Raw genomic sequence first — 26532 nt, forward strand, 5'->3', positions numbered from 1 at the left:
CTAACGATTTTCACGAAATTTGGAACATAGTAGTTTTATGATATAAAGATTCGATTACACTAGGTTTCATCCTTGGGAAAACTCGCTGAACGACATTAAAAGGATAATTCATCCTTGGCTGAAACAGCTGTGGATAGTAAAAAAGTGAGTGAGTGAGTGAGTATGTGAAAAATTAAAATATTGCATCCCCGAAATTCATAAGATGACGTATAGCCAGCTGTGAAATATAAACACGATCATTTTAGAGAATAATTATTGTGTTCTGTTTATCAATAAATAAAAATAACGAGCGAAGCTCGGTGCCCCGATATTATTCATTATAACAATAAATAACACGTTAATATATCTTTATTCAATCATGTAAAGAATATCCCCAATTTAAATTCTCCACTTTATATTATTATTTCAATAGGAGAAATGCTACTTACTATTCAAGTATTCTATCATGCTGTCCATTCTATAATTTACTTATTCTCATGTAAGAAAACATGAGCTTGTAGGGATAAGTTATTGTATACAGATAGACTCGAATCTAGTTATCTAATTTTTTGTTTTTATGGGATGAGCTCTGTCGTTCCCTACTTCCCTACAAATAGATCCACGGTTGAAGCTTTGAAAAGTGCATGTAATTTGTTGAAATTATGAATCATTTTAGATAATGTTGCAGTGAAGCTGAAAAATTATTCGAAATCATGATTTGAAAATGGTAATTCCATGCCAAATTCACAAAGACGTGCTTCTGATGGGACCCACATCTCATTTTCACAATGATACCACTCTTATGGGATTGGGAATAATCAATGTTATCTCTTTCATAGGATCAAGGCTGATCAGTAATATCACGTTTCTCTTCTCTTCCATAGTCTTCAAACCCTTTTCCTTTATTCTGTAAATAAATTTCACCAACTTTAATTCTATCTTATCATCATACAACTCACGGTTATCTTAATATCAGAGAGTTTGATTTCACAATATTCTCTGATTACAGATTTATGGTGTACTGTTATATCTTTCTAGCCAATTCATCCCTTGTTCAACAACTTCTATTTTGTAATCGATCCCCATGAATTCATTATGATATTTTTTAAACGAATATGCAACTGTATGTCTACTAAAAAAGTAGAAGATGTATTTTGAATCTTTCACAGGTATGGAAATTCTGTGAGTATTCTTCAGGCTTCAGGTTACAATACAACTATACAAACTATCGTGCGGTAGTAGATTAACACTAAACAAGAGAATCTGCCAGAAAAAATGTATCTATTGTGAGCAGAATGAACAAACCACAGCGAGTAACCACACATATATTAAAGATAATAATCATTCTTAATTGATAGAGTAATGATTCTCAGTGACATGGAGAGCGAACATAAATGTAGCTCAAGATGTAGAATTGATAAGCAGACAAAGTAAGCAAGTCTCACTGTATCTGCTTATAAATTCTACATCTTGAGTATACTATTCTACAACCTTTTCACGCACGGGTAATCAAGTCATGAAGGTGTGAAGTCTTTCCAGTTTCTCTCACTTAGTTGTTTGAGAATAATTGCACTCGACCCCTCATTGGTTCAAAGATTTCATATTACTCTTTGGAAGCACATGTATTTTTAACAATTCAACTAATATGTTATGGAGTGATATGAAACGCAATGGTTTGAGTCAAGCGAGTATGGCTTCCATCTCATCAAATTTGCTTAATTAGAAGTTTCTCTAACGTCTCTTACACTAATTAAACAGTATAGTTCCTCTATGTTGTCATTAATTCCATCAAGTAACATCCACTAGCTTTCTGAAAGCACTCTTCATAATTTGTTTATCGTGAATTGTTTTTGAAGAAAAAAATCATCACACATATCCCACATGCTGATAACGTATACTCAAATATCATAGTTGAGTAATGTTTAATTGACTAAGTGTTAAACAATGAAGTTATCACTATAAGAATCAACCAATAGATCGAATTTCACTGTGTATAAAGAATATCATGTATCGTGTTGGTAATAAAATTCTAACGAAAAAGATCTGAGAAACAATAACCAATGATAGAGTATTGTAGAGTACAGGTTATGGTTATGTGTTTCTGACAGCCTATTTTCCCTTATTCCATTTTCTTTGAAGTTTCCAAATTCAAAGATCTTATAAAGAGTGAGTTGAAGTGATTCAGTGATTTGAACTTCTTCATATTCAGTTTGAAGTGCGATACTTGAATGCAATTAATCATCTTCATATTTGATAAATAATCATTAACAAGATGCTCTCTTGTTAACACTCACTTTATAAATTTCCAATAACATTTCTAACAATCCAGATTATTCCATTGTAGGAGAAAAGTTTCATAGCTAATCAATGAACCAGTTTTGATAAGAATCAAAACATTATTTAATTATTTATTCACTTATTTGCGGATATAACAACAAATCATATAAGTATGATTGGGAAAGAAAACAGGCATAGCCCAAAACTTTTCTATTCCCAGATTTTCATAATGAATGACATGTCAGGAGAAATAGGTCATGATTTAACTGTTGAAAGTTCAATTTCAAATTTTGTCCAAAAATATAAATATTTTGTCCAAACATTTTGTATTTGCTAGAAATATTGAATTTAGAAGGAAGGACACAAAACCAAATTATAGTCAAATATTACACCTAATTATCACCGAACTTTGAATAAAAAAGTTGTTTCAGAAAATGTCGACGACAAAAATACACACAACTTTTATATTATGAATATGAAGGACTATTTATCCATTTAAAGTGATGTTGAGGGTACTTTATTTTTCAAGAACTACAGCAAGAGCTCATTTTTAACACTGAGAAAACACTTACGCAATATTTGAAATTATCTCTCATAACTGAATCAATAATGGCTTAATAAAACCATCTCAGAAACGAAACTTCTGATAATGTAATAATCAAGTCTTATTTCACTGTGAATCTTATCCTATTGACATGAATATAACAGAGCTTCACGGCTGAAATTTGAAAACTAAATCAAGGAAAATTGAAGGGGTTCTTCCGAAAATGATAACAGATCTCTCCAAATGGAATTATTAAAGTGATAAAAACCACGATCTATGTTGGAGAGCGAGAACAAAAATGGAGTAATTGAGTCTCCAGTGATGTGATAATGTTGAAGAAATTTTTATTAGGATAAGTGAGTGTACTTCTGGAAGCTTTATTGAAAACGGTTTGAACAAGCCATGGAAATGAATTTTCATTCTGTGGATTCCTCCCACGCACAGACTTAGCCTGCTTGATATCGATTTAATAAAGCAGTGAATTTTCAAGTTCCTCGAGATTATTGTTCTGTAAAATGGAAGAAAATAAGAGTTGAACTTCTAGAACAGTATCTTAAGTCACAAGGACGGGAAGGGCCCTTTTGCAGGCGAGAATGATGTTTCTAGTCGAGGCGTTAGCCGAGACTAGAATTTCATTCAAGCACTGCAAAAGACATTCACGTCCAAGTAACTTACACTATTTTTTGTCATGATAATCTATATAATCATAATAATTGAGAAACAGAAAACATTACCTGCTTTTGCTGACATTACTACATGCATTCTATAAACATAACCTAGTTTACAAGTTTCGAATCAGGAATTTATTGATTGTAGTTGACAAAACTTCCACCTGGAGCGCTAAAAGGCGGTTTTTGTACCAGTTCTGCTGTTTCAAATTCGGAACTAGGAAACATACTCGACTGTAAAGAAAATATGATTTTATTACAGTATAGTATGATGTAATGAGAATCATATGTCTATTTGATCTACAATAAGCTGTTTACCGGCTAGATTTCATGAATGTAAAACAGCTGAAATTGAATGACTATGACAAAAATGATAGAATATGATTAAATTAAAACTTAGGGCAGGATTTGTACATTTTCCACTCCCAAGAAATATTATTGCTTCACCTATCAAGTCACATTCAATGTTATCATTAGTAGGTTCATCTCTAGAACATCTATGTCTGCATTATAATATACGATGGATCAATAAGCTGTAGTCTTTCAAAATAACTCATACATTAACGCCGAATCTTTGGGGGGGGGGGAGGAATTGATGTATATAGTTATTATGTAAATGGCTTGATAATATAAGGCTAGTCAATAATAGTCTGTTATTACATTCTTCTGTTCACGAATTCACCAAACATTCTGGAAAGGCTCGTTTCTCGCCTACTCCAATGACCCAAATTACCCAATTATTATTCAGAGTGAAATAAAAAATATGATGGACTTGCCACTTTTCTTCCACCCGCAATACCCTAAGAAGTCAGAATCACTTCTTCATGATAATCTCGGTAACAGTTTATGGAAGGCAGTTGTAATAAAATATGCCATCGATTGGAAAAAAACTGATAAAAAAATATGTCATTGAATGATTCAGTTGTTGATAGACTTTCTTCGACTCAATAAACTAATATTCAATATAATTATCATGATAGACTACATGATTGATGATAGCTATGAAAATATTGTGGTTGAAGTTTGGCTGCATTGTATTGTTTTGTATATTAATCAATTCATCCAATTTCATATTCAAGGTGAGCGTGGAAAACACATATCTACTCCAAAGTGGAGAGCTAAACTTCCCAATTAGCGCTCACAGTGGAGCATTCTAATATTATTTGGATTATTCGTTGATGAGTGAGAAACTGATTGAGTTTTGTTGTCTCACAACATCGAAATAGCGACATTGTTGGAGAGACACGCTCATGATGGAAGCTGGAAGAGTTAATGAATAGAACTTTGTCGGTTTCCTGGATTGAGTTGCTTCAGTAGAAACCTGAGCGAAAATAATTATTATGTACATATCTGAAGTAGTTATGTGCAACTTTTTGATGCCGATGTAGTTCTCTCATCAGAATGCGAGCAAGCAAACTACTGCATCAACAACATTTGAATTATCTGTATGGAACTAAATCACCAACTATGAAGTTTATGTTTTACCAGTGGACTGTGCTCCTTTGAATTACAATGGGACTATTTTAGAATCAAATATCCAGTTGATAGTAATGCAAGTTTGGATTCGGGTAGGTCATGATTAATATCCACTCAATTCAACACTGATTTGCATTAAAACTTATGTTAATAGTCTATTAGGAATATTTGAAGCCAAAATCAATCTTGAAATACGCGAATAGATTTAGGAGGATGAAATTTGGAATTTGGGAGCTTGGATCTGAATCTTTGTAAAAATTGTTATGATAAAACGAAATCATGTAAGACACAATAATCTTACCAGACAAGATAGTATAGGATACATTCTATACTCTCTGAATCTAACTGCACTTTCTAGTTTGAAGCTCTTGATTCCTACGTTGATTATTGGAATGATCTTCGATTCCAGAATAGAATATGAATGAATAGAGAGGAGCAGACTCTCTGCAGTGTTGAGGAATTAATGGAATGTGATTGTTCATAGAACCACTCCTTTGACAGCATCTACCAATAAAATCGACCCATTCAAATGCATTTAGAAGACGAGCTACCAGTGAAGACAGCCGCCAATAAGCAAGCTCCAAGGGTAGGCGAAATTGTTTTACGGTACATCCATCAACACTGGGAAGTGGTCACAGAAATCTAATGAAGCCTGTAAGAGAAAGCTCTTTCCAACTTCCATCTCAGATCTTCATTCGACTTCACGACAGCCGAAGTAGACTATATGGTTTTCGTCTAGGTACGGAAATCTTTCATTTTTCACCACTGTAACATGTAGAAGCTTCAGCTTCAAAATTGCATCATATTCCATCCACTTTGAAAGTTGCAGAGAAGTAAATGTTTAAATTAGTCAACTGCATTGAAGTTTGAACCAGTTTTGCAAAAAAAATATTTTTCGTATCAAAGGAACATTATTTCGATCTGCAACATGGAAATAGGAATGAATTCCTAGAATTAGATTCTGAAACAACGCTTCTCTTCTATTTGTATTACTCTATTATTTTCATTTATCGTTACACTACATTTGGAAAATACGTACTCAACTAACTTCAATTGATTTTGGAGTTCTTCAAATTAGTTTAAACAAGAATATAAATAACCAGGAATCGAATCATAATTATTATTTCAATGCAGATAGATTTCTCTAGCTGAATCATGTAAGAGAGCAGATCATTGATAGTTGAACGATGTAAGATTCTAGCTATCGTAATCATGTCATTACTGAATATTGGTAGTCTCTACGTCTACCTCCATTACTCTACCATCAACTTGCTCTGCTTTTCCAACTTATCTAATCCAAGCAAACTCTGCGCAGCTCAACACAACTAAGCTATTAACATATCACCATGAACAATAATGATGCTTGAAGACAGGTACAATCTTCTGCTGGTTTAATTTCATGTTAAGTGAGAATTCAAGTTATGTTGAATCCATCATTACACATCGTAGTTTTTTATTAGGAATATTTGATCTTGAAACTTCGAGAGCATCAATGAAATTCATGGAATGAGCCATTTCGAATGAATATGAGTTGTTAAATTTGACAGCTACAATTTGTAGAAAGCAAACCTTCCAAAGACGCTCAAGGATAACTATGAGTAGATTTTACTCACCTTACCGTTTTCTCTCAAAAACTAATTAAATTGTCACAAATGAAATTATTCAATTTTAGAATAAGATGAACAAACATGTTGAGCTAGTGATATACTGGTAGAGATCAAAAGAATGATTAAAATAGATTAGTAAGATATGAATTTTTTCATTCGGTGATATCATGGAAAGAGAAATAACGTTCACCACAGAGTGAAAATTCAGTTCCATTTCACTACTGTAAGTATAATATAGGAATGGAAATAAGAAACTAAATCAACAAGTAACACTTATTGCTAACACATCAGATAAATCAGATAGAAAAACTTATAATCACATGAAAAAAACTTTTAACAGTTTGATATTAGTGGGATTACTATATCACTTAATGGTAACCAATGAGTAAATCCATTATATAAAAATGAATGTATGTTTGTGGTCGAACCCAACCAGACATCACAGTTCTTCATAGTTTGTTTGTTTCTTATAGTCTCGAAAACTCATTGACAGACTGGCATGAAACTTTGGGAATATGTTGTGTGAATATTGGGGATGGTTTCTGACCAGAAAGTTTAATCGGGGGGCTAATATTATATATTATTAATCCATTTTACAGACCTATGTTTTGTTTTTGAAATTGTCGGCCGTGCGGCTAACGTAGAACGGGAAGATCATCATGATTCAAGATCATGTTGTGATAATATGATTTAGTATATACACTTACCAGCTGTAATAAGCACGTCTCTCTGTGATAAAATTGTTTACTGGTATCAAAACGGTGGTTTTAAATACATAGGAAGTTCGTATTGAGATGTAAATGGAAATATTGATTGTCAGATGAATTTCATGATTCACCAAATAAAGTCAAGTGTGTCGTGAGATACATTGACGTTTTGGCGGTGCGAAGTTCATCGGTTAAGCTAGTATTACTATAAAACTTACGTGTCAGGGTAAGCATGAGTGAAATCTACTAACTAATTTCCAGCTTTGTTACTAATTCATATTTTATTTCTCTATTGATGTCTGAATCTGAACTGTTGGTGGGAGGCTTGGACTTGGTGAGGGGTATTCAGGTACTTCATGATGAAATATAATGTAAACTCAGCTCTCAATCGATAATGAGTATCTGGTCTCTTATGTAATTGTTATGAAAATGTATTCTCATAACTTAACTTCAGGTATTAACTCTTTCTGTAGAAAGTTTTGTATTAATGAGTATCTGGTCTCTTACCGACAAAGTTCGAACTTGATTGAATGATACATCATAATCACGTGAATATGTTGGAACGTAATCAAGAGTAATGCAGAGTAACTGGTATTGGGGCGATTCTAGTTTGCTTGATGGAGAACTGTGATGTCTGGTTGGGTTCGACCACAATTGATTAACTTGGGGGGTTTGGAGGGGTGAAGATGCAGCGACTCTTGGGAGAAATAGACATCTTCTTCATCAAGTTAAGAATGCTAATGGAACAGAGCCTGGCCTGTAAATAAAATCGAGCGCGAAGGCTAAGGCTGCAATTTTCCTCTCTTCCACTTTCTTCACGTCCAGAAATTCCCTTTTCAATTTAGATGAGCTGGTCATATAACTTCACACAATCATTTCCAACAATCATCGCAAATTGGAATGTTTGAATCAAAAATTCAATTTCAAGAATGTTGAATGATAAAGACACTTCAAGAAATATAACAGCAATGAGTTTCAACCTCAGTGATAACTTCCTTGTTGGTAATTGAATAAATCAAATTTATAGTTATGAAATAACATTGCTACCTGTCAAAGTTAGAAAAACGATAAATCTCAGCTTCCTAGATAAAATGATAACAAATCTCTTGTGATTTGTGATTCATGCTCGCAGTGCTAAACTTGGTGTTTGATATTTTGAGTGATATATTTCATATTTCAAGTGATGCCTGTCAATGTGAAAAGTATTGATAAGAAATTTGCATCTTCAAAAGTCATTGGAAGTACTCTTGAGAAGACAGAATATTTCTATCAACCTTTGATATATGATATTTTCATTTATAACAATCTATATCATTGTTAGACTTCGAATCTTCATATAATGACGAGCATATTCTGAATCAATAGAAATCTCAAAATAGAGCCGAATAATATATTGTTGTACAGTATGATCACAGTTATGACGTTTATTCAAAAATTAACATATAAATATCCACATTGAATGCACCTATTGTTGTAGAAACTTTATATAAAATATTATTTGTTTTCTATTGTTGCAGATTTACAAGAGGCAAGGACATTTCGTCAAAATGCTCAGCATTATGATCCACTGGAACTTGATTAGGCATTATTCTTCCACTGAGAAATAGTTCTTCTCAGATTTTTCTAAGTTTTGGAAATTTTATCATGCATATAAAACCAATAATTCCAATGATATCCACCCAAAAACGATGTTCGGTAAGAAATATAAATCAGAAGAAATGTGAGAATTTCAAAAGTTTTTTAAAACATTTTCCATGTTGAATGGTTTCCTGAAGTTGAAGTTGTAAACAATACAAATTCCAATTATTTAGGATAAATAATTCCGATATGCTTCGAAAAATCATAGGAACAACAATACCAATTCATAAGTTGAAGTTTTTTCTGAAAATGGTTACAAATGAAGATAAACAAGGTTGAACTATAAATGAAACCAGAATAAAACTCAGGAAGCTGAAGCTGAATGCCTTTTTCATCTCATAATGTGAAATTCGTTTAGGAAGATTTCTGTGATAACGCGTTCAAACAATGATAAATTATTGAATGAAAATCGATGATCTGTATCACTCAAATAATAACTTGCAATAAGAAGAAGAAACAAAGATCTTCCAATATTGACAGATCTATTAAGATGAAAATAGTTTATAGATGATGATGATTGATTCAACACATTGAGCCAAATCAATCCAAGAAGCAGAACAGTTTTAAGAAGAAAAAGATAAAAATTCTCACTTTTGATGATGAGATATTTTACATTATCTAATGTAAAATATCTGAAGCATGGGTCGAAGTTGAACAGGATAATAAACTGTTAACAGTTATCAACAGAATGATGAAACAAATTTTTGTATCTTAATGAATTACTAGATGAAAGGGAGTTCAATTTAACTAAGCTGAGACAGTTATCAGAGCTAAACAGTTATGTTTTAATGTAGCCTGAATTGAAGAGCTTATCAGATATTTGCCATAGTATTCACACAAACCATCAAGAGTTGAAGGATTTATTTAGGCTCACTTAACCATTCATTTATCTAATCAAAGTAAGGAAAAATCATAATTATCTTTGGAAATGAATTGTTCAGAAGTGATTCTCGATTTTCAAAGTGACCAAAGATTTGTGAATTCAATCGAAAATTCATTCTTGAGAAGAATATCTTGTGAAAATCTTCTCAATCTATTCAAAGTGGGGAAAGTTGAACACTTGTTCATCTATAGTAGAATACCTTCTAATATCTTCTCAATCTATTCAAAGTGGGGAAAAGTTCAACACTACTTCATCTTGAGAAGAATTCCTTGAGAATCATTTCTCAATCTAGTCAAAGTGGGAAAAAGTTCAACACTCGTTCGAAATGAATTATTCGGAAGTGGTTTTCAACAATGAAACGTGTGACTCAACGGTGCAGCCGACCCTCTCATCGATGTACTTCCAGTCGACTGTGTTCGTGATGTACTGCGGGATATTCGTTGCGGCTCTGCTCGGAAACGGCCTCGTGTGCTATGTGGTGAGTTGCTCAAGGCGTATGCACACCGTCACCAACTTCTTCATTGTGAACCTGGCCGTCGGTGACATTCTGATGACACTCTTCTGTGTGCCGTTCAGTTTTGTCGCGACGCTTGTGCTCCAGTACTGGCCCTTCGGAGAGCTGCTCTGTCACACCGTGCAGTTCTCCCAGGTCACGTCAGTTATGGTGAGTCACTATGCACTATCACTTACCCTTAATCAATAAATCACTATCAAATTCATCAAATCACTCTAAAATTTTTCAAAATTGCAGAGACACATTCTGTTTCAATACAGACTCTGGTAATTGAATTGATTTAGTAATGCGACAATCATTTTATTGAGATAGGATTGATTGATCAAGTCTTCTTGAGACTCATTCTGATTTGATAGAGTCTTTGGTAATTGATTCAGTAATGCGTGGATCATTTTATTAATATATGATTGATGAACTCCAAACGACTCTATTCTTGAGGCTTGAGCTATTTTTTCCAGACTCGTTCTCAGTCTCAGAAAAGTATTTTCTAGGAAACCAAGAAACAATATAAACATGTGTGTATGAAAGTTAATCTGAAATCAGTGGAGCAATTGAAAACATGATATGAGACGTCAGTTTTGTACATACGGTATTATAATTCTTCTCGAATGTTATTCTTCATATAATATCCTATTCAACTTGAGGGTAGGGTTTAGGGTTAACATCCTAAATATCTCTCTTCACTGAATCCACAACAGTCTTTCCTTTACAACAAGAAAAATGATATGTAATGGAAATTGAAATGCAATATTCATAATGACTATGGATTCCATCCATTCATCTGATCCCTTTATAATAAAAAATGCCTAATTCACTAGATGAGAATTATTGATTCTTACTTATTGTATGCACTGTTAACTACAGCTCTTTATTGGGTTGAAACAAGGTGGAGCGGTGGAGGTAACTCCAAGATAAAGTGCCAGTTCAAAGAAGCCTTCCTTTTGAAAAAGTCTCCTCTGATTAGTTCTTGTAAAATAAATCACGATTTAAATTTAGCCAGCCTTTGTGCAACCGGGTCTGAGTGTGAAATGTAATGCATGTATTTGAATAGTGTTTCATGAAGTGCTCCACTATTTGTCATGAGAGTGCACCACCATTGAATTACACGCATTGAATCAATTCAACACTCTTAAGTCTAAACTTGCAGCTATGTTCGCCACTCCATCATGTTTCCACTGACTGTGAGAATTGATGCTTGAATTGGCAGGTGAGCGCCTACACGTTGTTGGCCATAAGTGTGGATCGCTACATGGCCATAATGTGGCCATTACGTCCCAGAATGAGCAAGCACCACGCAAAAATCACAATCAGTGTTGTGTGGACAATAGCAATCGCCACAGCCTTCCCAATATTCACAGTTTCCCACTTGGCACAGCCTTCTCCCTGGCACAAATCTTGCCACAGGTGAGTGAATCAACTTCATTTACGTTTACTCAAAACATGCTTTTAATTTTTGCATGCTAGTGGTGTTTCGCTATTATTTGATGTTAACATGAGAATTCGTGTGAGTGCTAGAACATAGTCGAGTTTCCAAGTACCTTGTTAGCTATAGGATTAGGAGTAATCCAGTTGCGTTGTGATTTTCCTCATTATTTATAATACTCCTCTGCTGCCTTGTGATATATGTGAGATGATCGCATGTCATCTCAAAGTTTTCCTTCCTTTATAATTTTTTTCATATTCCTATTCTATATTGATGAGAATGAACCATTCCTTGGTTTGCTAATTTCCTATTACTGTATTTGTATTTTTGATAGTACGATGTGTTTCAATTCAACAGATCAATAACGCGTTTTATAGTTAAATCAGATGTCACTTCACATAAAGTTATCCAATTTTAGATTTGTCGATCATTAAAAGTTCTCCCTGATTCAACGTTTGAGCTTCCATTTGATCATTATTTATTCGAAACATTCAATATCAAGTGAAAGATCAAGGAAAATCATTATTTCGAGGATAATGATCAGATCATCATGTGCAATGTATGATTCCATTCACAATCATTCATAGATGAGAATGATATTATATGTATAAATAAATAAATGATGGGGAAGAGTAAACGGAGAAGGAAACAATGAGAGCATATTGTATGAATAGAGCATATTCAGCTATGAATAACAAATAGTGAGTAGGTTTTTGATTTTGTATTAAAATATTTTTTAAATAAGTGCAATATTTCCAAAGTTTTTAATTTATTGTGATACATTCTGTGATTCATTATAAAATCAACCTTCAAAATTCAAAATTTTAAATCATCATTCCTGGACCGAAAATCAAGTAACGAAGCAGTGTGTGATTACATAACCTTATCTTTTGGACAGCATTCACATTTTATCAAAATTTTTGGAGAGAAATAGTACAGGCTCAGCCTAGTTTTCCTCCAATGTCATAATTGTATTATGATTATAGTGTTTTATACAATAAAAAATACAAAATAATTTCAAAATAAAAAATCAAAAAATAAATCATTCAAAATAAAAAATAAATATTGCTCCATATTAACATAATTCATTCTCAAAATGATATGTTGGACTAAAATTTACCATTCAACTGTGATAACGACCGCTCTCATCCGGGTGATACAACTGAATAGGTATGATCCAAGATGATTAGAATATATTGGTATTCACTCGATAACATTGGTACCTATATTAATTACCTTGAATATGATACAAGCATAAGCAGTATATAAGCAGTCTCAACAAGCTATTCGATTCCTCATACTCTTTCATGTTACTTATTATTATTCCTCCATGTATAGAAAAATTATAATTCAAAAATATCTACAGAGATTTCCTCTTGCAAGACTCATAGAAGTAATTCAATTATTTTGAATGCATCGCTCATACATCACGGTTCACTGAGTTGCAATGCAATGGTTTCCAAACTGGCTGGTCTAGACCGATTCTAGTTTCAATAATGGGGCATCAAGTGGTTGTTTGTATATCATTTGTATTGTAGAGAGCATATTGATCGAGTCGGTTCATCTCTTCAATGCGAGTTCCTTACCAAACACGCCTTATTGCCAATTATTGTGCCAAGTGTAAATTTGCTCGATTACACATCTTCAAACAAAGCCCTCAGTCCTCTCAGTGTTATGACCATATCTATAAGGACTGAGCTCTCTGATAAACAAATTATGTCAGTAATTGTACATTGTAATTCAGACGAGACTTCGGAATATTGGCTATATCAGGAACTCACTCAATCACTGATACTATGATCAAAGTACCTATGCTTGAAAATTATGGGCTCCATTCATAGTCGATTTGACATAATATAGAGGATTCCTACAAGCTGAAAGGTGCAGTAGGTATTCGCTATGAAGTCAATTCAGCTGATACGTCCAGATTCGATTTAATTCGAAACTCCATGCATCTTTAGCAATAACTGTATCTAAAATTATTGATAAGGACAAACAACTAATCAACTTGAATGCTAATCGTGGGCCTATGTGATCAAGTAGGATTATATTCCATGTCATTTGAAAGTATCTAACATGATTTCCATTCCACCCCAATATGGCCTCCACATGAGGGAGGATATGGAGCCCCTATCCCTCTGGGGGCCCTAGGGGGGCACGGATCGAGGCCAGAGATTTCATTTTTATTCTGAGATGATTTCCGGCGCATCTCAGAAGAAAATAAAACAATGAATACATCTTGTGCGTTCTTCAGTTTTTTCTATAGCAATTGAAAAAGCATACATTGATTCAAAAATCGTCATACTTTGAATAAACATTATTCGTGGAATGGAAGCAATCCTACTACTCCTATCGTGTGATACAGGCCTATTGAGGTATCAGATGAAAGTGCATACAATTCTATGAATAAAAAGTCTTCCATGCATCTATGTAAATTGAGACTTTATTTTCATCATGACAGAATCTGAGCAAATTATGAATGAAATTTACCACGCTGAGCTGATATTTATTGACTTGAATAATGCTGGCAGCGTTCACCTATAATCAATAGAGTAGGTAAATGCAATAATAAAGTATAGGTTAAATTAATGGAGATAAAATTTTCGCCGAACGAAATATATAGCCCAGCTATATTGTTCTTGTGTATATAGGAGTCCACTTGGTCAACGTTATAATGGCAGTATTTGATTCATATTGGTGTTGCTATCTTTGTCAAATCATTTGACAAAGCAGATAGCGTTATCTATTTCCAGCTCCGCAACGTTATCAGATCGTTTTTAACAATTTAGAAATATAATTATATATTATAACAGAAAATTTGATCTCGATTAAAAGTAATATTATTTTTTCTCGATGAATAAAATACGATTGATTACTTTAACAGGAATAAACAGCTAGTCCCAGTTGCACAAAAACCTGTTGAATATCAATAATGGTTAAATGCCACAAGAACCAATCAAGAAAGACTTTTCTGAAAAGAAGGCTAATGGGTAAAATTAAACATGCTTTTGTGCAACTGGACTATTACATCAGCTACCCTCTAAGGCCTCTATAGAAGGCAGTGGCAAGGGAGAGAATCGGCAAGGCTGCCTACCCATTTTTCACCACTGCCATAATAACATGGTACGTGGACCCATAATCAAATAATTGAATAGCATCTTCACTCTATGGTAGAACTCACTATATTTTGAAACTATAATTATTAATCATAATAATAATGTTGTAACGTTGATTGATCAGGATTGTAAAAAGAATCCTGACCTCCAAAAAATATTTTTATGTGTTACACTACTATTAGTAGAAAATGGTTTACTAGATCATGGTGGTAAATAAAGTTATGATCGATGGAAGTTTTGATATTGGAACACACAATACTCTGGCGAGAGCTGTGAAGTATGCTGCTAAATTTATCAATAAAAAGCATAATCTAAGAATTCAAATCGATTGTAATTAATCAGAAACACATTTGATCGGACAAATATCAAGTAAAAATACGCATTCAGTTTTCATATGTTTATAGATAAAGAAAATTCAACAAAGTGAATACTTTTTGACAGGATTGTTATACCTGTCTCAGATGGTTCACGGTTTATCTAATAGATGGCGCTGAGTACTATTGCTTTCACAGTGATTATGATAATGAGTAGATAGTGATTTAAAGTATTTTTCATTAAAAACTAGATAAACAAGACTTGTTATCATCAACGATCTAATTGCTTGATTAAATTGTTTCTCACACATTAAAATCGAATTGAAGTCTGTGAACTGGGTTTCTATTTAGCGAAAAGATCATCAACTTCGCTCAAAACTCTCGCCCGAATTCTGTGTGAATGGACAAAGAGTAGCCTACCAGAACATAAATTGATTTGAAAAACGATAACACCCATGTTTTTCGTGAGGGAACACAATATTGGTAGCAGTGTTGCTGGTTGTTGAGCAGTTTGATCATTTTGGTTTCACAATATGGTACTCTGATACCAAAAGTGTTCCAACACGAAAAACGTCTGTGTTATCATTTTTTTTAAGAAATGAAAATGAAGCATGGCCCCACTTCCACATTCGATTGCGGTCCCTGCACCCAGGTTCAGGACCGGGCTCCTCGCTAATAATCGTATGCGTACGGTGACCAAATGTGGGTTTTGGGAATCGAATGAGAGGGCCATGCCCTAACACGAGTTATACTTTTGATGAATTATTTCAGATTCAATCAATAAATTATAGATTCAAACTTACATTATTCAGCATAGTACACTTTATTAAATCTTTCATTCTTTCAATGACCCTTCATAAAAAATTAATATTTTTCACTTTTGCCAATATTGGAGAGAATGAAGGAAACTTATCACTCTCTACCCCATAAACACTTCTTAAAATCTAACCTACAATCAAAAATAATAAAACGAGGTAAAACAGTTTACATATATAGTTTTTGGAATTGAATGTTTTTTTTCGAAAATAAGTACAACCAATAATTATTATTGAAGTAGAATCCACATAAAAGGGCCTAATTTCTATTCATGTTGAAAATACGATACATTATGATTGTTGAGTATAGCCATAAGTCTACTTATAGATCAATCAAAGTGAAATTTTTCTTTCTCATTCTATGTAATGCATTGGTGTGGTTTTATGTAAAACATTCAGATCCATAGTGGAAGATGCTGGTTGCTATAGAGAGGTCTACGTTATAACGGCAGTGAAGAAAGATAGGAAACAACGTTGCCGATCCTCTGTCTTGTCAATGCCTTCTATAAACGGTAGCTGATACAGGTTTATTGATGTTATATTAACACTGTTCATTCTCGTTTAAAATAATCAATTATATTTTATTAAGCAATAAATTATAATTTCAGAATGAATTTTCATAATTATGATGAAATATTTTGTTGATTAACAATAATTTCTACATTGTAAAAAGACGATCAGGCAACCGAGCAAAGCAAGAAAGAGATAGCGCTATCTGATTTGTTGAATGTTAGACAAGGATTGCAATATCATTGCTAATCAAACACTGTCATTATAACCATTATAACGTGGACCTCACTAAAGTAAAAAACACACAGTTACAAAAAAAAAATTATAGTATGAAATGTAGAAGAAAACTACGTTGCATATTAGTTATGAATTAGTATGTCCTATTCTGTAAATCTGTTCTATTCTGCACTTCACTTTAATTTTCGTTTTCCAATATCTCTTCGACAGGTTCATATGCACAGAAAATTGGGAATCGAAAGAGTATCAGAATGTCTATTCGTTTCTGCTGCTGACCCTGCAATACGTGGTGCCATTTTCGGTGCTGGTATTCACCTACACGAGAATAGCCGTTGTGGTTTGGGGCAAACGCATTCCAGGCGAGGCACAAAACTCCCGAGACGCTCGAATGGCTCGCTCAAAGAAAAAGGTAGCCTACCGATCGAACATCAAACTCAATAATACGCTTTTACTTGCATGCTCGCCCTAGAGAAGTTGTCTACATTGAATGGGACAGCATGCAGATGATTCATTCCACCGATAAACATTATTATAATATTGCCTTCATAATAGTGAGATAGAAAATACAGTATTATATAGAAGATAACACAATTATCAACTAATGCACATCTTACCAACCTCCATCTATTCCAAGATCCAAGTATGAACATTCGTACGTTCAAACTTCAGTGTTTCATGTATCTACTTCAATTGAATATACTTTATCTTGATGAAATTCTATTTCATATTAATATTCAATAATAATTTATTGAATAGTAAAACTTCTGAATAGTATCATCGAATAGTAAAGTCATACTTTGAAAAACCAATTAAGTGGTTGGCGATATTATTAATTATTATTGTAATGCTCGCTTGGCAACTCTTGCAGTAGACCTGAGGAGCTGTCACAATAATAATTCAGTTACCTCATTGCTGTTACAGTATCAAGTTATTACAAAGTTAGTACAATGTAAAGCCGTGTCCACACTGAACAAATGTTCGACATACATGTTCGGCAAACATGTTTGTTGAGGAGCTCAGGGACAAACATTTTTAAAAGTTTGGACAATTATTGTTTGTCAAACAAAAATTACTGTTTTTCCAAACATTTTCAGTGATGACAGCTGTAAAACATAAAACCTGTTCTCCTCATTCACAAATATTTTGTTTGGTGACGCGTCCACACTGGCCACGGGCAAACATTGTTTGTCAAACATAATAAAATTTGCCCAATCTTTTTCAACAAACATGTTTGTCGAACATTTGTTCAGTGTGGACACGGCTTAAGATTACATGACTTCTACGACTTTATTATGATTGTTATATTGAAATTTCACAATCCAGTATTTTTCATTTTTTGCAACAATGAACTCAGTTTGTTACTGAACATTCTTCGTTAATTTGATCTCTCTATATGATCGTCTCAATTTTCAAATGATCCATTCTAATAAACTGATTGATTATTGTGTATAATTTGTTGTCACTATTATTCTTTGTTAATTTTCTCAATCATTTTACTATTCTACTATTACGATAATACATCCCAATAGCTGAGCTGTCTGCAAACTTTGGAATTTATGTTTGTAAGGAATATTATTCATGGCTCCAACTGCTTGACGTCATTTCTTAATAGAGTGAGAAAAGAATCAATCAAATCTATTAACAAATTACAGGCATTATAAAATTATTGAACTTTATGGTTCACTCCGTACTAGAAATTAGAAGATATAACTGGCTTAGAAGAATTTATAAAATAATTATATTGATAAGATAGTATCTTGTGGTTGTCGTCTTGAAAGTTGAAAAAAGTGCAAACTTGCGAAATATTGTGTCAAATTGAAGGGGAGTTAACGGACAAATAACTATTGTCCAAGTGCCATCCCTGAAATGTCAATCCAACCTGCTCTCTTGGAGCAGAAGAAACTTTTCCAAGCCAGTTCAATAAATCGTCGAATAGCAGCAACGAGCTCTGCTCTGCTCAGTGCAGCACTCTGAAGTGGAAACCATCAGATAGTTGCAGTTGGTGATCCTTTTCGGATTTTGAGGGCTCTAGAAACCCTTACAGATGAATAATTTTGTTCCACGTTCTTGCACTCGAAAAGTATTGCTTTGGAAATTTTGTAGTGGCCTACTTGATATTCTTCAAATTTCCCCTGTAGATTCACAACTGAGTTTTCTCCATCCCCACACTATATTTTCTCCATCAGTTTATGGTTGTTGACAGTTTCAATGATTGATTATTAACACAATGCAAGGACCAGCCACTTCCCACTCTAGTTGTAGTAAGAGTGTAATTTGAAGAAATTGGAATACAGTTATGGTATTGATTATATGAGTATAAGATATCGTTTGACAAAGAACTCGATCAAGAAAACTGTATTATTGAATAGATTCATGTAACTTATCATGCACATGAAGCCCACTCATACTTATTCAAACATTCAACAGAAGTAAGGTTTTATAAAAATTATTCATCCTTTCATGGAAAGCATGGAACAGGCATAGTCCAAGAAGTATGTTTTCTTCATTTTCGATAAAATGACGAGGTGAATAATAGATAATATGTATATAATTTTATAAATGATGGAGATAAGGTGAAAAAAACTATTTCACATACATTTATTTATTTATTTCATTGACAATTACAAATCATAATTATAATAAATATAATATGATTGGGAGAAGACAACAGGCATAGCCCAAAACTGTCTTCTCCCAAATTTTTACAAATAAAAGTTTCAAAAAGAATAAGGTTAAGATTTCACTTTCACTTCAAAAATTCCAATTTCCACTTCAAAACTAATGACTAAACTAAAAATTTTGAATTTTGATATTTAAAAACTGATTAAGAACAAAAATATTCCACTCAAATCCCTACAAATTGGAATTTTTGAGTAATTTTGCAAAATTTTGAGCCAGAAAAGAAACACAACTTCACTATTAGCACAGCTGATAAATAAATGAATACAGTTATGTATGACTTACATTTTTCACTTCTCATATTATTTGGCATTATTCCAAATAATTATAACAAATTCTAGTAATTCGTAGCACTTAACTACTTCAATAAGTAATACAGGTGCTACTGTGTGAAATTGAAATGGAAACAATAAAAATTGATATCATATAGTTGTTGGCAAATCGAATCCTTTTTCTTGAGAATTTGTCGAAATGTAATGAGCACAATCATGTTGAGTAACAGAAACTGATGACCGAGCCACAGAACACAAAAATTGAACAATACACATTTTCACTATGTTTTGAAATCACAAGATTGTTCAATAATTATTAACTCCAGTTTGCTTTTTGACTCAAGTGTCAAGTTGTATTCACAGTGGGTGAGATTGCATAGAAAAAGTTTCACATTTGTACTGAATCAATAGTTGCATGGAATGAGCTTGTCGTAATTCATACTCATTCGAATTCTATATTTTATTTCTATGATAATATTTACAAACAAATTTCATTTCGACTCTCTATTCTTTTAATATTTGTTCATTTTGCGACATTAGAGAAAACTCAACGTCAAATTGATAGAAAATATATCATTTTACGTATTCAGAGTTGAAAGTTTCAGATTGGAAGCTTGACTTTTCCATGTACATGAATTTATCAAAGACTATCAAGTTGATAATAGTTCATTAAATCTCCGACAAGAAACCACATCTTCTAAACATAAGTTTTGCCACAAAGCTTTAACGTCAAGTTTCCAGTTGTTCTTTGTCAAAAGTTGTTGAAGTCGTAAAGCTTAGTCCCTAGAGATATTATGCTCAGACACAAACCACATTTATTCGAACTTTTCACTTGATTGATAATGAAGGATATCATTCACGAAAGAGTTACGGAACTCGAGAAAAACTAAGCCTGGATTTTTCAAAAATATTTGAACAGAACCTTATCAACCAGTTGTTGTTGTAAGAGTTCTTTACTACCAAGTATTTTATATTACTCAATAGATATCGCCTTGAAATTCTTTACCAGCTTGAGTACAAGTAACTGAAAACTATTCACGAGTATTCCTAGAATTTGAAGAAATTTTCCAATATTTTAGAACAGAGATTCACATGCATCAAAGTGACTTGATTTTGCTGACTGAATTTCGAATAAGCAAAAATTATGCAATATCGTATTTTCCGGAGCGTTCCAGTAACTGACGTTTGAAGATACCAATTTGGAATAATCCCCTAGATATGTGAAGAAAAATAAGTGATTTCACTAACCTCTCTTCTCCTCATGTGAAGGTGAAATGACGATTTGACCAATTCTTTGTAATAAAATGTGACGCTGTTACAGATTAGGCACAATAACCCCTTGATATTAGGCGTTCTAGAAATTCTTCGTTTGGCTTATTCTTATTTTCTTCTGTTTTAAGAGGATAGCGATTGTAAGGAGTTGAGATTTACTCTTTGTTCAATACTGTTGAAGAACATTATAATTTATTGGAACTAACAGTATAATTAAAATATAATTTGAATGCTTCATTGCATATCTGTCATAAGACAAACGATGACAGATATGCAATAAAGCATTCAAAATATATTTTAATTATACTGTTAATTCCAATTATAATGTTCTTCAACAGTATTGAACATGATTGATGACGATTTTATACCAAAGGGTAGTATTGATTTCATTATTTTTACAGAGGATAATGCCAACTAGGCTTGTTCATAAGTGACCGAGAGATGATAATGAGAAATGAGTGGACCTACAGCTTTACTAATTGAACGATTATTTCTTTGAAATATTGAATGGATCAAAACTTTTTTCAAGTCAAATCTTGTTTTCTTTCCTCTCACCAGTTTGTGCTATCGATACAACCAAGTTTCAAATCTGAGGTCTGATGTAGGTATATTTTCATTGTAACTTGGAAGTAGAAGTATGTTTGAATAATTAATGTTGCAATTGATTATAATATATTTTCATAACAATAGTCTTCATCGTTTCCTCGATTTTCAACTGCATTCAGACTATTTTGTCCTCGTGATCCTCGATGTATTGTATGGATAGTAGGTAGGTTTTCAATGGTGAGTAGTAGTAGTGGAATTGATATTGTGATAGTGAATGCATTGAAAGCTGGAGTTAGCTCTTGTGTTGGGGAAACTCCGCTTTCCTCAATTTATCACGATAGGCTGAGAGTAAATCTATAGACATAGAACTACATACAGTTTTATGGCTGGGAGTAGTCATACAAAGCTTTGAGAGGCATTTTTACGTCTGTCAAGGAACAAGCGATAGAGAGCTGATTTGCAGATTGCTCAGTGTTCTCTGTCTGTCGTCAGCGCTCTAATCAAATTTCAGTCCCTCCAGCCATTCTTTCAGCGAAAAGAACAAATAAATCACTTTTCTTTACGCCTCGTTCCTATTGGGCTTCAATTTTGTGACAGATATCAAAGATTGATTCTCGACGAAAGCTCGAATTGGAATAAGATGTAAATGAAATTCACCTTTTCTAGAATCAAATGGATTCGATTTCAGATTGGGTATGAGAACATTCCAAATCAAGTGGGTCACTTTGACTAGCATTCTGAGTATTAGTGGGAATGATACCAGTGGTGAATTGATAAAGAGTTTCAAAAGCCTATGTTATATAGTAGCTGATTGAGATTTTTCGCTCAATATGATTGTAAATAGAAGACTGTTTTAGACTTTATGCCTGTAGTCTTTCATGTTTTTGTAATAAATATATATAAATGTATAAATAATGTACTGAATCAATGAACCTTACTCATCAATGAACTTTACTCAGCCTGTAGTATACAGTTGCTGATTGAGATTTTTATGGCCAACCTCGATCTACTCAAATCTTGAAAATCCCCTAATTTTAATGAGAATATTTCTCGCCTATTTTATGAAATTGACTTTTGAAAAATTATTTTCCAATAATAATATTTTTTTAATGTATGAGATAATATTTCATGGAATAAGACTTGATAAGCTTACAAAACTCTATATAGGAACTGAGAGAGCTTATTATTGACTCTCCATAATAATAGTTATTGCTATTTTGTTGTTGTACCACTATGGGTCTCCTTAGACTCAGTGAGATTTTTCATATTGTATTGTATAAATGAATGAAAGAATGAATAGTAAACTGCTCTGTTACAGATGATCAAAATGATGGTCACAGTTGTGGTTGTCTTCACAGTTTGTTGGCTGCCTTTGAACATTTTTTTGGTATGTTGGAAAATATCTCTTCTAAATAATTTTCGTAGATTTCCATCGCATGCCAAACTATTGTCAGGAACCAATGACTAAAATCATTGGATACTCGATCCTTTGACCCACATTATCTGTCAACTCTGTTCATTTATGTATATTGGAACTAAATTTTTCTGGTACATGCTATTTCGATGGAAAAACTCATCTTCTCTCAGATTACATTATATGGGTACGAACAGAACGGTCAAGTCGATATGTAAATTTCTGCTCGCTATCGACCTTATGCAGAGTGAGTCATAAGGGAACCCTTCAATAAGTTGAAGACTGTTGTAGATATAATATTGTAGCTTTCAGGATAAGTTATTGGTCGAATACTCCACCTTTCGACGTACAACTGAATTTCAACCCCTCATAGGGGGGTGACTTAGGGATTGTAGCTCGAATATTTCATATGTAAACACCCATTGTGTGGCACATCATTTTGGAGGCCCTTTTAAAACAAGGAAGATGGCATCAGTAAAAATGTTCTATGATTTCTGTATCCAAAATGGCGGCTGATTGAAGTTTTTGTTTTTGAAGAAATGAGGGGGTTGTAACTAAAATATTTCGAATGTAAACACCCATTGTATCATATATCATTTTAAAGGCCTTTTCAAAACAAGAAAGATGACATCAATAAAAATGTTCTATGATACTTGTATCTAAAATGTAAAAACCAAGTAAAAACTAAAATTTCAATCAGCCGCCATTTTGGATACAAGTATCATAGAAATTTTTTATTGATGTCTTCTTTATTGATTTGAAAAGGTATTTTAAATGATGTATCATACAATGGGTGTTTACATTTTAAATATTTGATCTACAACCTCTCATTTTTTTTAAAAACTAAAACTTCAATCAGCCGCCATTTTTGATACAAGCATGATAGAACATTTTTATAGATGTCATCATTCTTGTTTTGAAAAGGTTTTTAAAATAATGATGTACCACACAATGGGTGTTTACATTTAAATATTAGTCACAACCCCTCATGAGGGGTTGAAATTCAGTTGTATGTCAAAAGGTAGAGTATTCGACCAATAACTTATCCTGGAAGTTACAGTTATTATATCTAAAACAGTCTCTAACTCATTGAAGGGTTCCCATACATATGACTCGCTCTGTATATCTCTATCTTTAAGCATATCAATGATCCAAATGTTTCCATCATTGAACAACTGTTACTGGTATCGATCTTCATTGCGATTTACCCTTCTGTTCGCACCTTCAGACAATACTTCCTCTTTTATTTAATGCTATTAAATATAGTATTTATTCCATAGTTGGTAAGAATCGAATAATTTCTATTTTCGAAACATAATATTGTCTTTCGTAATTTGTCTTTTCTAATTGTCAATTCATTGTCTTTTCTCATAATTTGTCCAGATGAAAGGCTTGATGATAATCTTCATCACAATACAAATATATAAACCATGAATTGAACATGATTATTAATTGGCAATAGCTGGATGGATGTTTATCTGTACTTGATTTTAGCCTATGAGTATGAGGCTCTTTCCTGGAAGGTCAGAAGCATATCATTAGATGGGTAAATAATTATTACAATGCTTTCTGAAACTACTATCACTCCATTATACCCACTGCATCAACTCCATACATTCCATTGTTCTGGTAAAGTTCAATATCCATAACAGAGAACAGGTAAATGAGTTGTTGTGATTCAACAAGCAATTTCCATTCAGCAACCACGGAACAAATTTTGGATAGATTTGTGGTCACAAGTCACAAGTTCTATTCCAAATAAAATTATGTAAGCTTACTTGATACTTCACAACATTTCTCCATACAAACTGACAGCGTTTCACTCTCTTTTACTCACTCACTCTTATCTCCATCTATTTCCAGCTCTCTCACTCCTGCCGGCGCGACTTCCATTACAATATTCAAATTATCACATACACGCAAAGGAAATCGTCCACTCACTGTGAACATAAATTAAACGAGAGAGCTATTGCATTGAGTGTTCGATCATACACATTTGCAATCAATGAGGATGTGAAATATGAGTGGATCTGGCAGTAATTGATAGAATCCATTAAAATTATTGGAATTGTCTTGTTTCAGTTGATTTTAGTAATGGAACAGCTTTCAACACTGATTATCAATGGAATTATTTCACTCATGAAATTTGTATCACAAATTGTGAAAATTCAATGATAAATTGAGAATGTTTTTATCATCTAGTACAATAATTTTTATAATCTTTAGCATTGTGTATTATAATTTAATAGTTGATATTTTTCTTCCATAATTCTAGTACCAAGTAATATTGTTACTTGAATATGATAGAGTATTATAGATTCTACATGCACCAAATATTGATAGATCGTAAAGCTCTCGAGAAGTAGAACATTCTTGAACTTCTCACAATTTAATTGGAATTTAAATTTTAGTTTGAATTTTCATTCTTAAACTAACATTAATAACATTAATAAAAAAATGAATAATTGAAAAATCTGATGATGACATGAAACTGATCAAATCAATATCAAATATTCAGGATGATACAAGATGAATCGAATATACTGTACTTGTATTAATAAAAAGTTTTTACAATTCATTCCAGAATCGGTTCCATATGAATTTTCAGAGTTTGAGAACCAGCCTTGAGGGATAGAGTGAAAGAGAATAGAAAAATCTTCAGTTGTCAAACATGTACAAATACATATAAATAGTGTTAAAATTGACATTGATGATGATGGTTGTATCTCTTCTGAAACAGATGATTTAGGTTTATAAGTTTTAGGTTTGTGCATTCATTTAGGGATGAAAGGAGTGATGCTCAAAAGTTGATGGTTCCACATGTTCCAGGTTGATGGTTCAAGTTTCAGGTGCGTTATGAACCACTGAAAATGAAAACTGATTTTGAAACTCATACTTGAATAATATGGAGTTGAATAATATTTATCATGAAATAGGACTTTCCCTAATAATAATTTATCACTCTCCTCATGGATAAGGCTATGATCGAAATGCGATGTCCTGAAGGCTCCAGGTTGATGGTTCAAGTTAAAGGTGGTTTGCGAACCACTGAAAAGTGATTTTGAAGATCATCAGTGAATGGATTGGAATTCAAGCGTTCACCATCCAGAACTCGAGCGGTCACTCTCTCAAGTTTTATTTCCTGTCAATTAATTTTGCACAACCTGTTACAGTTGGTGTGGGAGCAAAATCCAGATCTGTCCAACTGGGAGTTGATGCCGCACTTTTTCTTCGCCTGCCATTGGCTGGCGATGTCGCACACTTGCTACAACCCGATCATCTACTGCTGGATGAATTCGCGCTTCCGCATTGGCTTCTGCTCGGCGCTTGGCCGTCGCTGGGTTCCGGCTGCCTCGTTTGGTCGTGCAAACACCTCCAGCACATACCTATCAGTGCGGCGCCGGACAGAACACTCACTCACCTGTCAGGAGGAGCAAATCTAATCACTGAAAAATACCGTGGGAACAGATATATTCGACCTTCACTGGAATAATTTGTGGGAGAACTGTCAATTATTATTTTGCCTTTTGGTATTTATTCTATTTAACTATTCAGAACTAGCAGATAACCCGTGCTCCGCAAGGCTCCATTTTAAAAATTGGCAAACTGAGAACTTGACGTAATGGAATCTTGAAGAATTT

The 26532-nt window shown here is 33.3% G+C and overlaps 1 protein-coding gene across 2 annotated transcripts in view; it reads left to right on the top strand.

Annotated features, from left to right (window-relative positions):
- LOC111060503 (RYamide receptor) overlaps positions 1-26532 on the top strand; it is a 40403-nt gene extending 13871 nt beyond the window's left edge. The window contains exons 2-6 of one of the 2 annotated variants that reach the window (XM_039421779.1): positions 8776-10443; positions 11501-11697; positions 16919-17117; positions 22796-22864; positions 26065-26532. In XM_039421779.1, coding sequence (XP_039277713.1) covers positions 10105-10443; positions 11501-11697; positions 16919-17117; positions 22796-22864; positions 26065-26334 — 1074 coding nt within the window. In that variant the 5' untranslated portion in view covers positions 8776-10104 and the 3' untranslated portion in view covers positions 26335-26532. The remainder of the gene's footprint in view (positions 1-8775; positions 10444-11500; positions 11698-16918; positions 17118-22795; positions 22865-26064) is intronic. The other variant, XM_039421780.1, reaches the window with a different exon arrangement.

This window comes from Nilaparvata lugens, chromosome 2, assembly GCF_014356525.2.
Source record: "Nilaparvata lugens isolate BPH chromosome 2, ASM1435652v1, whole genome shotgun sequence".
Classification (NCBI taxonomy): Eukaryota; Metazoa; Arthropoda; class Insecta; order Hemiptera; family Delphacidae; genus Nilaparvata; species Nilaparvata lugens.